A 14,949-nucleotide genomic window follows, 5' to 3' on the forward strand; every position below is an offset into this window, starting at 1 on the left:
TTTAAAGACATACTTTGAATTTCAATGATCTTCTGTAAAGAAATAACAGCATTCATATTCGGGCTTTGGTGGAGAATATCTTCTGCAAGCGGCTCCAGCTGCAAGAATAGTAGATAATAATATGAGCAGAATATTACGACTTTATAGTAAGTCTCACAGAAGCAAAGCAAATTGAAACAACCTAATCCTCAGGAAAAGCTTGCTCCGAGAACTAGTTAACATTTTGCTGATATTCGTTCTAAAAGTGTAGCCAGTTTTATTTTCTGTTTTGCATCCATGTAATTGAATTCCAAGGGGCTTTTCCATTGGTCACAAGACTAATCTATGAAGTCCCTGAAGCAGGTGCATGTCTGTGTATTATTCATTAAAAATCTGAGTTATTTGTGTAATTTTTGTAGGTTCCTGAAAAACCAAATTCCATCATGTCTGTATACGCAGCTGGGCCCTGCAAACAAAACCTCAGGGAAGTTGCAATAGACAGAAAGTGGGCAGTCTATTATCCATACTTTCACAGTGTTTTTACATCTAACCACCTTGTATACATTTGAACACTTCACCATAGAAAGCCATGAGACACAGCTGCTTTTATTCAAAGGCCATTGAATAAAGTAGTAGAGAAAGGGTTCAAATAACCAAATGTAAAATAACTGTACAGTTTCATTTAACTTCTACTTTATTCATAACTATGCAGATGTCTGTGCGTAGCACAGGCCAAATTCCTACCTTGCAAATCTATCACGATCTTCTGGAATTACACTAATTTTTCATGGAGAAGCTCAGCAAACATTGCTTTGCAAGAAATGAAGAGAAGCTTTAAATAATTTATAGAGCCTATTTGTCAGACCTAAGTCTGCTAATGCATCCCTCAGAATGCCATGCTGATTAGCTTGGCATGTCGCAGCAGAAAGCGCATGGCTAGGGCCCTTGCAAATAAAATAGTTGTCCAGCTATTGTGACCCAAAAAGCAAATAAAGCAATAGTAACAAAAGGATTAACAAAAAAGTAGTTTTCCTAGAAATGTTAAGGTTAATCATCTCAAATAAGAACTGGTGATCAAACTATAATATGGCATGAATGGGAAGCGATGTCACTAGATGCATCAAAGCATAAACTCATCTATGTCCCTTCATCTGTAGGAAAATCTAAAAAAACACAAGGATTACAAGTTTCCACCGCATATGTGAGTGAATCTTCCCCTCAGGGTCTCTCTGAACTGATTATTCTATTCTTCAATCATGAAATCTAAAACAATAGCACCTTTATTCCAGATGCCATAGGATAACAGACTAGCTCAGGGATATTTATACATGGGTAAATTCACTAACTATAACTTTCCAGAGTGTTTTTCTTAGCTGCCAAAGAAAAACTTTTAAACATCAAAAGGTTTATTTGCAATACAGTTTGGTGAGAGGAAAAAAAAAAAAAAACATCACCACCACCGCTCAGTGGCAGTACAAGGTTCTGAAATAAACTCTTAAAACTCGTTAAAATCATTTTTTAAAATCTGGTATTTCAAATTGTATCTTCAAGGATATGTTAGTCCAGTAACAATCTCTTAACTCAGAGGAACTACTGAGTCATAAACTGTAGCTTACTTGGAAAACTCTTATGTATTAGACAAGGTTCAGAGAGCTACTTTGCTTATAAATAATTTTTGCTCCTTTCTTGGAGCTTAGAGAAAATAATTTTTAATAGAAACTAGGTAGATTTTACTAATAAAATATCGTGACATGACACTCTCTGTTCCAATATTTAAGAACAAAAGCACAAGGTGATGTCAGCATATTTAGCTCTTCAGAAAGCTTCCCTGTGACTTTAGGGTAAAAATGCTGACAAATTGAAAGGTGCTGGATCCTGGAAAGAAAGCAATAGGCAGATCATAATGTAAAACATCTAACTTCTAGTCTCTTGAACACTGAGGTCTGGGCTATTTTAAAGACTCAGGTTATATAGAACGCATATGTGATTCAGGGTGTTGAGAGTAAAATACAAACACCCCTAAACCCCCAATTTAGAATCTTCAGTTAGATGCAAAAGGGTTGTGTCTACTTTGAAAAGCAATTCGGAGAATTAAGGCAATTAAATTGATCATTTAAACCTCCCAAACCACTTCCCTGCATGTTTTAGTTGAATGTCATTTAGAGGATTTAACCTTCAGTAAATTGCCCCAATTTGTTTCATTTTGAGTGTACACATACAGACAGAGCTGAATTCAGAAAGTTCTCAACGTAGGTTCTTTATTTTTTCTCTAGTAGCTATGCAATGGATAATATTCTCTCCGTTGGCAAGAAGGCAAGTGGCATTTAGAGTCTGTTTTTATAAAATTAAAATCTTTTATGGTGGGACCACAGAATTGGGTTGTTTTTTCTAGAGAGTTATTTATGTAATCACTCACAATTATAAGCACTAACAACATCTGATTGACGCATCCACTTAATAAATATTAATGAGTGCTGGTCATTATTCATAATTTAATAACTAATAAAATAATATTAAATAAATATTCATTTTTTATACATTTGGAGCAGAAAATAAGAATATGTGGTAAAGTTTTGTTATGTATTTAATTTAGGTGATTAGATACAGCAAAAAGAGTGGCGATTGAGGTTAATCAGCATTACTAGAAGTTATTGAAAGATAATTAAAGAAGTAATTTATACAAACAAGACAACTTTTGCATGCAAAAGTTACAGAAAGATAAAGCAGATGCAAATGTAGGAAATAGTACACACCCATCATGCCATCTCCGTTGAGCAATTCTGTTAAGTAATAGTAATCATCATGGAGTTATAAGATACACTAGATAATTTTAACACAACCTCTTGACGCTTAAAACTCTCATCCAGCTTAATCGTATCTAAAGCTTAATCACAAGCATTACTCACACCAATTCTTTACACAGATTTTCAGGCTCAGTGACAGGAAAGTTTATTTTTCTACATCATTTTCAGGAAGTTATGATAACGTATTGACAAGATTCAGATGTTTGTTAAGTTGCATATACCATATACATTCTAAGTACCATAGCTATTTTAAAACACCATAAAATTGTGGCCATTATCATCTTATAAGTAATTTCCTGGTTCTTTAGAATCAGATCATTTAAATCGTCAAAAATCATTTTAGTTGCCTAAGATTCATCTATAGAAAGAGGCGAGGGATATTCTTGGAGAAGCTGTTGAGTAAGAGTTTTAAGATTTACGCTGTACTGATGAGATACGAAAAACAGCTCACTGATTCTTTTTATTTGCATGACTCAGAACAGAACACAAAGGCAGCTAAACAGAGTCTTTGCAAACATAACAGGTGTGTGAGGATGGATGTATACATCAATCAAGCAAAGGATCTATTAAATAGTCTTGTTAGCGTTTTTGTTATGTGTTGATGTTTCCCAAATATGCCAAGTATTTTAATATTTCTGTACCTTTATCTATTCTGCTCCCTCTGAAATCTATTTTCTTCATTCTTCTTTCAATTGGTAAAAACTTAACGAGCATTCAAGGACCACCACAAACATTGCCTGCTCCTCAAATTCTCTACTAGAGCAAATTTCTTCCCCTCCTATGGCCTTTTTCCCCACAAATACTCTAATTTACTAAATACATTATGTGGTAGGAAGTCATTTTTTCCCATTCTCTACTTTGTTGTGAGTCATTTAAAGTCAAATATGGAGACTGTATATGACAGACATTTTTAAAATATTGAATAAATGGAGAAATAATTAATTGAAAAAAAAAACATGAAGAGGTGGCCTTTATTCTGCTCGCCATAGCTAATAAGACAAAATAAAATGGGTTCTTCCTTTTGGTCACCTGCTGTAATCAGGATATGGTTTTAAGATGAAGAATCAGAACAGCAGTGATAATTCATTTTGTTTTCTAAGGTGAACTGCCCTTGCATAATTTCCAGACAATTATTTTCTCCTATGCATTGGCAAGGTTTCCTGACATGTAGGCAGATATTTCTACAGATCAGAAAAGCAGGAAAATGCAAAAGAAACAAAGACCCAAGGCAAGCAGAGGCAGATTGGCCATGCCAATAATTACAGCAGAAAAGGTCTCTTCCAACTGAGCAGGAAGAAAAAGCAATAGAATGACAATAAAATGGAATGAAATTTTGAAAGGCATTGAAATTAATCTTTAACCCAATTTGAGGAGAACTGGGATCATCCCAATACCTAGACCTCAAATCCATATACATAGTATGTTCTATAATTTATTTAGATGTTTGTTAACTTCTCTAAAAATATTTTACAATTTTGTGAATACGGTCATATTTTCAGATAGATTTATTCTAGCTATGTGGTTTGTTTAATGCTTTTGTAAATTATGTACATGTATATATTTACACTATATATAAAATATGTATATTTATAATTATATAAAAATTTTTCAATCCTGGTGTGATTCTGTCCTGTGTGTTTGTTCACTGGAGTAGGAGTCATATATCTCCATTCATCTTCTCTCCCACCTAAGTGGGTGACACAAAACCATGGAAGATTCGATGGACATGGACATGAGCCCCCTGAGGCCTCAGAATTATCTTTTCAATTGTGAACTAAAGCTGACAAAGATTATCACTTAATGAGGATCATGATGAAAATGAATACCAGTTTTCTTTAAGAATGGTCAGTTCAACATTGTTGAAGCAGAAGCAATGAAATTTAAAGGCAGTCCAAATAAAAGTAAGACTGGCAACTTTGAAAATGTCTGTACAGCCAAGAGCTTCCCTCGTGGGCTTTGAAATCCCACCACCTGTGGTCTTATGGTTGAAGTGTGGTTCGGGGCCAGTGCATAGTGGGCAGCACATAGTAGCTGTGGAGGAAGATGCACAGTCAGAAGATGAAGAGGAGGAGGATGTGAAGCTCTTCAGTATATCTGGAAAGCAGTCTGTCTCTAGAGGTTGTAGTGACGTTCCATAGAAAAAAAGTAAAAACTTGCTGCTGATGAAGATGATGATGATGACGACGAACATGATGATCATGAGGGTAAGGAAGCTGAAGAAAAAGCCCAGTGAAGAAATCTATACAAGATACTCCAGCCAAAAATGCAAAAAAATCAAACCAGACTGAAAAAGACTCAAACCATCAACATCAAGACGAAAAGGTCCAGAATCCTTCAAAAACTAGAAACAACAACAACAACAACACAACAAACCTCCCAAAACATTAAAAGGACCTAGTTCTGTGGAAAACATTAAAGCAAAAATGCAAGCAAGTACGAGAAAAGGTGGTTCTCTTCCCAAATTGGAAACCAAATTCATCAATTATGTGAAGAACTGCTTCCTAATGACTGACCAGATGGCTACTCAAGATCTCTGGCAGTGGAGCAAGAAAGAAGTCTCCTTAATAGTTTAAACAGCTTGTTAGAAAATTTCTGTCTTCTTTCATTTCTGTATCATTTGATATCTACCCGTCCTTTTTGTAATGCAGAGTGAGAACTTTGCCTACCATGTCTGATAAATATTGTCCAGGTTCCATTGCCAAGAATGTGTTGTCCAAAATGTCTGTTCAGTTTTTAAAGATGAAACGCGACCCTTTGCTTGGTTTTAAATATGTATGGAATGTTATGATAGGATATAGTATAGTAGTGGTCAGACATGGAAATGGTGGGGATACAAAAATGTATGTGTGAAACAAACTCATTATTAAAAAAGGTTTTTGAAGTAATTTTATATTTACAGAAAGTTTTAAATATTGTACAGAATTCCCATGTACTCCTCACCCAGTTTCCCTTAATGATAACTGGTTACATAAAACCAGTGTATTCTTAAACTTATTTTCTATAGTTATGACAGTTATATAGTTATATAATTAATTTTTACTAAACCTTTTAATTGAGCTTTCAATTTTCATTGATTTTTAATTAACTATTCACTTTGTTAAATTTACATATTAATTCATAATTTAAATGAACATATTTTAATATATTTTCTTCATACTCAATTACAAATCATCTGTAAATAGTGAAAGATTTATTTATTTTTCTCCAATACTGATACCTTTTTTCTTCTTCTTACTATATTGCACTGTCTAGGATTCCCTGAACAATGTTGAAATGAAGCAGTAAGAGCATTTTTGTCTTGTTTTTGATTTAAAAGAATAATTTCTATATTTCACCTTTAAACCTGATGTATTTATTTTGTAGCTATCCTTCATCAAATTCATAAATATTTTTTATTTCTGTTTGTAAAAATTGTTCTTTATGATTGGGTAGTTTATCAGCTGCTTTTAAAATATTTATTGAAATAGTTATATTTATTCTTCATTGTCTTAATGTGATGAATTATAATAAATTAGTTTGGAAAGTTAATATGTTATATTTCTAGAGTAAACCCAATTTTTATGAACATTTAAGATGCGATGAACTGCTAATATTTTATTTAGGGTTTTAAGTACTATGACTATGAGAAAGATTCTCCTATAATATTCCTTTCTTGTGATATTCTTTTAAGTTTTTGGTATCAGTATTATATAGGCCTCAAAAATTTATTTGCGATGTATTCTTCCTACCCTCCACTCCTCTATTCTAAAACAATTTGTGATTGGTGTTATTTTTTCCTTAAACTCCTGATAGAATTGCCTGGTGAAGCTATATGGGTTTTGTGTTTTCTCCTGGTAAATTTAGTTTTAAAAACTCAATTTTGTTAGTAACTAAAGAACCATTCAAATTTTCTGTATTTTTATTCAGTCTTGCGAAGTTGCATATTTATTATATTTTTTCCATTTCATATATTCCATTTCATAAATTTTCAAAATGTTTACATAAAGTTTATTTTGATATTGTCTTGTCATCCTTTTAATAACATTAAAATCTGTAGTGAAGTCCCCTTTTCTTTCCCAGTGCAGGACACGCATGCTGCTTCTTTGTTGGTCAGTCTTACTAGAATAAAATCAATTTTACTACTTATCTCAAAGAATCAACCTTTGACTTTAAAAATCTTACATATAATATGCTTGTTTTCTATTTTATTATTTTATTTATATCTTCTTTGGTTTCTTTGCATTTGATTTGCTGCTTTGATTCTCTAATGAGATGTACGCTTTCAACATTAATTTTAAACTTTCTTCTTTTCTAATATATACATTTAAAACTATGTTTCTCTAAGTTCAGCTTTATATATCACACAAGTTTTCACATGTTATATTTTCATAATGCTTTATTTCAGAATACTTTCTAATATTTCACTGTGATTTCTTTGGACACATGAATTAGAGAGTGTATTTGAAAGCTCAAAATATGTACGATTTTCTAATTACCTCACTGTGGTAAGAAATTATACTATGTATGAATTCAATTAGTTGAATTAGTTGAAATTTATTGAAACTTGCTTTATGCTCCATATATGGTCTATTTTTTAAAATGTTAAGAATGTCCTTGAAAAGAATCATATTCTGTCAGGTTAGGGGATATATACTCCATTATATATTTAAATTATAGCAAGTTTATCAAGTGTTTAAATCTTCTACATCACCCTTCACTTTTATTTTCTTCATGATTTACCAGTTACTGAGAGAAGCATACTAAAATTTGTTATTATGATTGTGGTTTTGCCTATTTTATCATTTGGTTCTTTCCATTTATGCTTAATACGTTTTCATGCTGTCTTAGACACAAAAAGTTTGAATTGTTTTATCTTCTTGGTTCATAGAATATTGTATCAGTATGAAACATCTCTTTTGATCTCCATTTTCTCTTGCCTTAAAGTCCATTTTTATCTGATATTAATAGGGTCACATGAGTTTTCCTTCAGTTAGTTCTGGTGGATAAATTTTTTTTCATTTCCTTCATTCAAAGTTTTCTTATATTACAGAAAGCTTCTATTTAAACAGCATCTGTTATTACACTGTAATCACCTTTGTCTTAATTGGTGAACTAAACCCATTTATATCCACTTATATGTGATTTGTACAACCACCCAAGCTGATTCTAAAATTTTATATAAAAATACAGAGGCGCCAAATGTAACCAAAACTGTCTTGAAGAAGAAAAACAAACTGAAAGATTTGTTCTACCAGATATCAAGACGTTTTATAAAACTACAATAGTTAAGACAGTCTGATAATATCACATAAAAAGAGAGAAACCTGTGAAATAGAATAGACTTTCCATGTATACATGGATGAAGTTAACACTACTGAGCCATAATAAATGGATGGCCTTTTTTTTTTTTTTTTTTTTTTTTTGAGACGGAGTCTTGTACTGTCACCCAGGCTGGAGTGCAGTGGTACTATCTCGGCTCACTGCAACCTCTGCCTCCTGGGTTCAAGTGATTCTCCAGCCTCAGTTGCCTGAGCAGCTGGGATTACAGGTGCATGCCACCATGCCTGGATAATTTTTGTATTTTTAGTAGAGATGGGTTTCACCATGTTGGCTAGGCTGGTCTCGAACTTCTGACTTTGTGATTCGCCCACCTCAGCCTCCTAAAGTGCTGGGATTACAGGTGTGAACCACTGTGCCCTGTCAAATGGATGGTCTTTTCTATAAGTGGTACTTAATCAACTGTATTTTCACATTGAAACAAACAAACAAACCTGACCTCTATATTCATACATACATATACATATTCAATGCCGGATGAAGTATGCATCTAAATGTTGAAGTCAAAAAATAAACCTTTCAGAGAAGAGTAAGGAAAGAATAAAAATAATCTTTCATGACTTTGGGAATCCAGAAAGAATATTTAAACAGAATACAAAAAGAACTAATCCTACAGGAAAAGATTGATAAATTATACCACATTAAAAAGTTACTTTCAATTATCAAAGGTCACCTTTCAACACATGAAACCAACACTAGAACCTATAAAGAACTGCTAAATCGTAAGGAAAAAGACAATATGAAGGTGGACAAAAGTTTTGAATAGATACTTCAAAAACAGTACATCCAAATGTTCAATAAATAGATGAAGAACTGCTTTACCTCATTAGCATCTGGGCAAATCAAAACCATGGTGATATACTACTACACATCCAACAGAATGGCTAAGATTTTAAAAGACTGACAATATGGAGTATTAGAAGGATACAGAACTGTGTAAACACTTGTATGCCACTGGTAGGAGTACAAATTGTAACTATGTAACTATGGAAAACAGTTCGGTGCTATCCACAAAACTTAAACACATGTATATTTCAGGATTCAGCAATACCATTTGTAGAAATATATTCAACAAAAATGTCCGTACAAGTGCACCGAGAAACATATATAAAATGTCCATCATAACATTAGATACAATAGCCCCCAAACTGGAAAAATTCCCTTTATCTGTTAAAAGTAGAACATGTAAATAAACTGTGACATTTTCCCAAAAATTATTTTTACGGAATGGAATACTATATGTTAATAAAAACGAATCAACTATGGCTGGTTGCAACAACATGGATAAATCTCACAAATATAACGTTGAGCAAAACGAGTAAGAAAGGAATTATATATTGTATGATTTCATGGATATAAAGTTACAATTTAAAATGTAGTGTTAGAAATCAGAAAATTGGTTACTTTCAGAAAAGAGAAGGGATACTAGGGAATGTGGGGTCTTTTGACATGCTGACATTCCTCTATCTCTTGGTTGATCATTACATATGTGATCTCTTTCATATTTCATTGAGGTGTACATTCATGTTTTGCAGTTTTCTGTATAAGTGTTATATTTTACAATTAAAAACAGTTTAGCAAAAGTTAAAAATTTAAAAAAAAAAAAGCATTGTGACATAAGAGAATAGGGAAACAAAGTCTGGATCTTGAGTCCATGTTCTTTCCACTGTATTATTGTGCTTCCAGGAAACAAAGTGAGATTATATATTTTGCATGAGAGCAACATGTTATATTCTTAGATATAAGGCCACAAATTCACTTACAAAGAAAGCTGAAAGCTCCCCTGCAACAGGCAAAGCGACTCAGACAAAATGCAGAAAGCGTTCAGTTGTCAGGGTCAAAGATACTGTGGAACTTTGGAAGAATATGATAATCAAGACCAAGAGGACAAGGGAAGCAGATTGTGATAAAGACCTGACTCTACATTCTGATGAACTATTATCAATTCCCTAGTGAGGAGGGATTGGTGGTGAAAACTCAGCTCTCATTTGAATAATTATCTTAGAGAAGTCTGCAATTAGTTGTGTATGTTTAATTTGATTGTGTAAGTAAATCTGGTTATAATTTTATCCAGATTGTGATTCATGAGTCATTCTCGAAATAACCTCTTTTATTTGTTTGAAGTCATTAAAATTCTTGCCCAAATAGATTGGGGGAAAAATCAGAATCAGGGTGATTGTACTGACAATCAAGTTACTACACGGACAAACTATTGAAATTATTCAGATTGGGTCTGCCTGCATCCTACCTACATGTGGTTGATGTAGGGTGATATCAACACAGCAATAAAGAAATATCTCTGGTCAATAGCAGTGACATAAGTCTAATAAATCTTATGAGAGTAACAGGAAGACCAAGAGGTAAAAGGAACAGTCATGGTCATCAGCTCGCATGAGATATTGCAGGAATTCCTTGAATAAGGTAAGAGGGACCAGTGAGCCAGACTCTGAGATCATTACTGTAGCTATTATTCTATTAACTGAGTTTTTATCCTTTTGGAGAAATGTAGGTTAAACAATACATCAGCCAATGAATGAAAGGAGGAAGAGGTCTCTGTTTCATATCAAAGAGAAGAAGCCTCTGTTCCATATCAAGCCCAAATAGTATCCTATATTTCCATGGTGCTAAACCATGGACAGTTTGCACATGATACATTTAAACTTCTATGGCAATCACCAACTAAGTAATTAAAAATAAACCTAAAAATAAATGGAAGAAGGCATAGTGGTCTATTGGAAAGAGGATAATGAATGCAATTTGTTGGATAATTCAGATTATTGATATTCTTGTTTAATCATTAAGGTAAGTTTGTAGATATACAACATAATGAGAAAACAGAACCACATAGTAGAGTTAGGAAAATACTATATATATTGAAAAGTGCATGTCAAACGAAAGTTCTAACAACATTGAAAGGAAGTTTGTTCAGGGCTGTATTTGTAGTGTTTCAACATAATGTCCGTAGTTTGGATATCAGTTGTTATGGAGAAGGCTTGGCTCACATTAAATGCCAAAAATCTTGTTGTTTACTTGCCCCCATTTCTGCAAGTAAGTTTAAATTTGACAGTCAAATTTGGTAAGCCCTGTTTCACTTTGTGTGTCTTAGTATTATTCTCTTTGTTTGCTTTTTTAATCTCTTCTTCCTTTAATCTGCTAATTTTATATTTTTCAATATTTTCTTTATTTTTTTGTTTTATTAAAGAGATTTTGTATGATACTCTTTTCCAAATGTTGACTTTTCTGCTAACAAGACCTGTTTCACATTATGTAGCTGTGGTGAGCCGGTAAATGTTTAACTGCTAACTGTCCAAGAAGTAGTCCTAATTTGTAGCATTTGCTGATTTCTGTGGTGTAAATATTCCCGCCATGGCCTGTTTCAGGCCACTAATGTGATGTTATTGAACTTAGATTTAAGCAGAGACACACACAATTGGCTTTCACAAGTCATTTACAGTCGGTTCCAGCATATTGTGGTTACAGTATAATTTTGTTTATTGATTATCTGGGAAAATTGCTAACAGTTATTTTCATAATAAGCTTTGTTTTCTTCTATGAACTTCTGCCATCTCCATACACACAAAAAAATACACTGTTTTGTTGCTGTTGTTTCACTCCAAAGTTTGGGATTCATTTGTTCAAAGCTTCCATATTTTTTTCACAGAAATTCTAATTCCTTATATTCCATTACCCAGATTCAGACTCAGTATGTACTTTTATTCTACTCAACATACCTCTCCTCTACCAAAAACAAAATGAACAAATCCAAACAGAGCCATCCACAGTTCTAAGAAGTCTTAATGTCTTTATCTATGCTTTCCCATTACATGATAATCTTTTCCTTAGATATTAGCTCATATTAGTCTGTTTTTTTATTCAAGACCAATTAAATATTAAAATATTCCTCCATCTCTATAGTTAAAAACAATGGTTTTATGTTATATTCCCAATGCACTTTGTTTTACTTTTACTTATATTAAAACTTTTGGGCACAAAATACATGCCCAATAAAAGAGGAATGAATGGACAGATAAAAGAATCATTACATGTTTGTTTCACCATGGCAAAGAACTGCTTGCTTTCTTTCATTGGTTACCATAACCTATGAAATGTCCAGGTTCCTGGCCCATATTCTCCTTAACACTCTCTGAAAAACCTAAAGACTATACAGAAAATTTATATAATGGACTTTTGAATTATCCAAACAACCTCCACTTAACTTGGCATTTGATAAAACATATAAACAAAAAAAATCCACAATCGATTTGGCTCTGCCTTGTTGAATACAAGAAATGCAACATCATAGACCACATCCACACTGAAAAGTATCTTCAAATAATATTTTTCCCAAACAGTTTTATTCTCTTTAGGTTATCCATACATTCTCTTTCAGAGAATGGTAAGCTTTCAAAGTTTAAAAGAAAACCATAGAAAAACATTATTCTGACATATCATACATTGTCCCTGTATTCAGTTCCTCCTTCCTTTACTCATGAATGGCAACTATTTAGGAGCTTGTAAGCTTTCCCAGATTCACACCAATTCCCCAATGGACTAAGCCTCAGCCATACATAATCTAAAGGATGAAAAAGATGGCAAAACAACTTCCCCATTCAGAATCCAATGCAAACAAACCCCTGATGAGCAACTTGGACAACAACATCTCAAGAGTTCACCTCAGGGGTGGTTGTCAACACTTACTAGAGTCAATTCAAGAGACTATTTCAGCAGCTTTAGAGCAAAACGTCATCTTTAAAAGATTATCAACAAATACGATCACTACGTTTAGCCACTGTTTGTGAAATTCAAGTCAAATGAAAGCAGCTGAGCATACTCAACAGGAGATAGCAGTTATTAAAAAGAAAGTGGAGAGAGGGAGAGAGAAAGGGAGAGAGGGTTGAAGGGAGTGAGGAAGTGAAGAATAACGGGAGGGAGGCAGGGAGGGAAAGAAAGAAAACAAACAAAAAAGAAGAGACAAAGAAAGAAATCAGAAGCCAAATTTTAAAAAGAGTGAGGGAAATCAAAACATGCTATATGCTCCAAGTGTAAATGCTGAACAGTACTAGAGCCTTTAGCATAATTTCAACAGCTTCCAGATCTATCACAATTTGTTTTGCTTTTTCCTCTAGCAAGCTTAGAAATCATCATTTATTTGGTATTGACAGGTGATCTTCTAATGGCCATGTTCTCAACTCACTACCCAAGGCTTCTACTACTACATGTCCTCTCCTTTCTTCGACTTGCTTGAAGTTTTTCAATGTTTTTGTTTTAGATTCCGTAGGAATGGAAACTGCTTAAAGCTTTTCTCACCTCTTGGGAAAATTTCTTTCAGAGGAAGTAACCCGGGGTGCCACTAATTGGCTTTGCATAACAGTAGGCAAATTTGGCCTTAAAGCAACTGTGACACTGTTTGCCAATCAGCTCAAATACAGATTACCAAAATCAGATTTTCTGGGAACCTCACAGATGTTTCTATTATGAATTCTAAAAACTATGTGGCTGTTGACACAAGTATCCCTAATGCCTTTCCAAGCAACTTAATGATTCTTCTCATTTAAATATTCACTTCAATTTCTTGCAAACCCCAAGCTGGTGCTTCTAAGTGCTTCATTGAAAAAGATCAAAAATATTCATCATGCACTGATTGGACCGATAAATCTAAGTTCTAAACTTTGCCAAGAAAAAGAAAAAAAATGGACTTCTGGTATGTCTTCAAAATCAGTTGCCTCTAGGAATTTCCTGTACCATGCTCAAATTAGTTTTAATCCAATAGTATACTATTTTGACTAACCTTGTACATATTTCTTAAAAGAATAATTAAGAGATGTTTTGCTAAGTAGATCATTTTCATGATAAAGATATTTAAAAAGAAGAAAATGCCTGTTTTGGGTACAACACTCAGATAACTGAAATTTTTAAAAATCAAGTTTTTTGGTACACGTCTATGTGTCCACACAGATGCAGAGCTAACGGTTCCTGCTGATTTTATAATTACTTTGGGTTATGTAATACATATTATTCTGCTGATAATAAGCCCTAAGAAGCAAAATTTTGCTGTATTGATATGGCCTGGCCAAAAACAACAAGGGAAAGAAATAGCATTCAAAAAACTGGCAAAATGTTTATGAATTCTAATCCTCTGCACATGAATAAATACATCTGACAAAGAGCAGAGGCCCTCAGAAAGGCCCCTCTTGACCTTTCTAATGTGAGTTCAATTGCATGTTCAGTGTTGAGAAACTAAAGTGGGTTCTGCCAATGTTTTAAGTTCAAGCTTTACTACATTTTGTTATTTGTAAAAGTGAAATCCCAGATAATGAGTTATAATTGCTCTATTAATCACTGAATAAAGGGTTTGGAGGGAAACTGGGATTTGAAATCGCAATAGGTGGTATCTGAAAGACATTCTTTTGTATTTTCTTACCTATAGCTTACCATACAAAACTACTGTGAAAACTGCATATATGCACTTTTTAAAAAAATGGTGAGGTACATGCAATATGCCTTATATATTATTTCTCTAACAGAATGAAATTTAAAAGTTCAGTGTAGTCATAATGATCTTTGACCTTGAAAAAAATGCAGAAAACCAGGCCTTGGATTATAAATTATATCGTCAATGAAAGTGAGAAGAACTCTCCATTCTTTAATGCGTTTTATGTATTATATTTTCATTTCCTTTTTCCAAATGAATTATAATGTAAAACACACTTGTATTTTTCTTTAATTTTTCACTTTTAATCATCTTTATTTTTCTTAACTTTGTTCTTCCATATTCTGATAGACCTGACAACAAAATTTACCTTTCAAAAATTCAATAATCCCATATTCATTGTTACCCTTAAAGTATCTA

The 14,949-nt window shown here is 33.2% G+C and overlaps 1 protein-coding gene across 1 annotated transcript in view; it reads right to left on the reverse strand.

Annotated features, from left to right (window-relative positions):
• Window positions 1-14,949, reverse strand: part of HDAC9 (histone deacetylase 9) — a 910,581-nt gene that overhangs the window by 39,812 nt on the left and 855,820 nt on the right. The window contains exon 24 of the mRNA XM_073009077.1: window positions 14-98. Within this exon, the coding sequence (XP_072865178.1) occupies window positions 14-98 (85 nt within the window). The remainder of the gene's footprint in view (window positions 1-13; window positions 99-14,949) is intronic.

The sequence above is a fragment of the Chlorocebus sabaeus genome, chromosome 21 (assembly GCF_047675955.1).
Source record: "Chlorocebus sabaeus isolate Y175 chromosome 21, mChlSab1.0.hap1, whole genome shotgun sequence".
Lineage (NCBI taxonomy): Eukaryota > Metazoa > Chordata > Mammalia > Primates > Cercopithecidae > Chlorocebus > Chlorocebus sabaeus.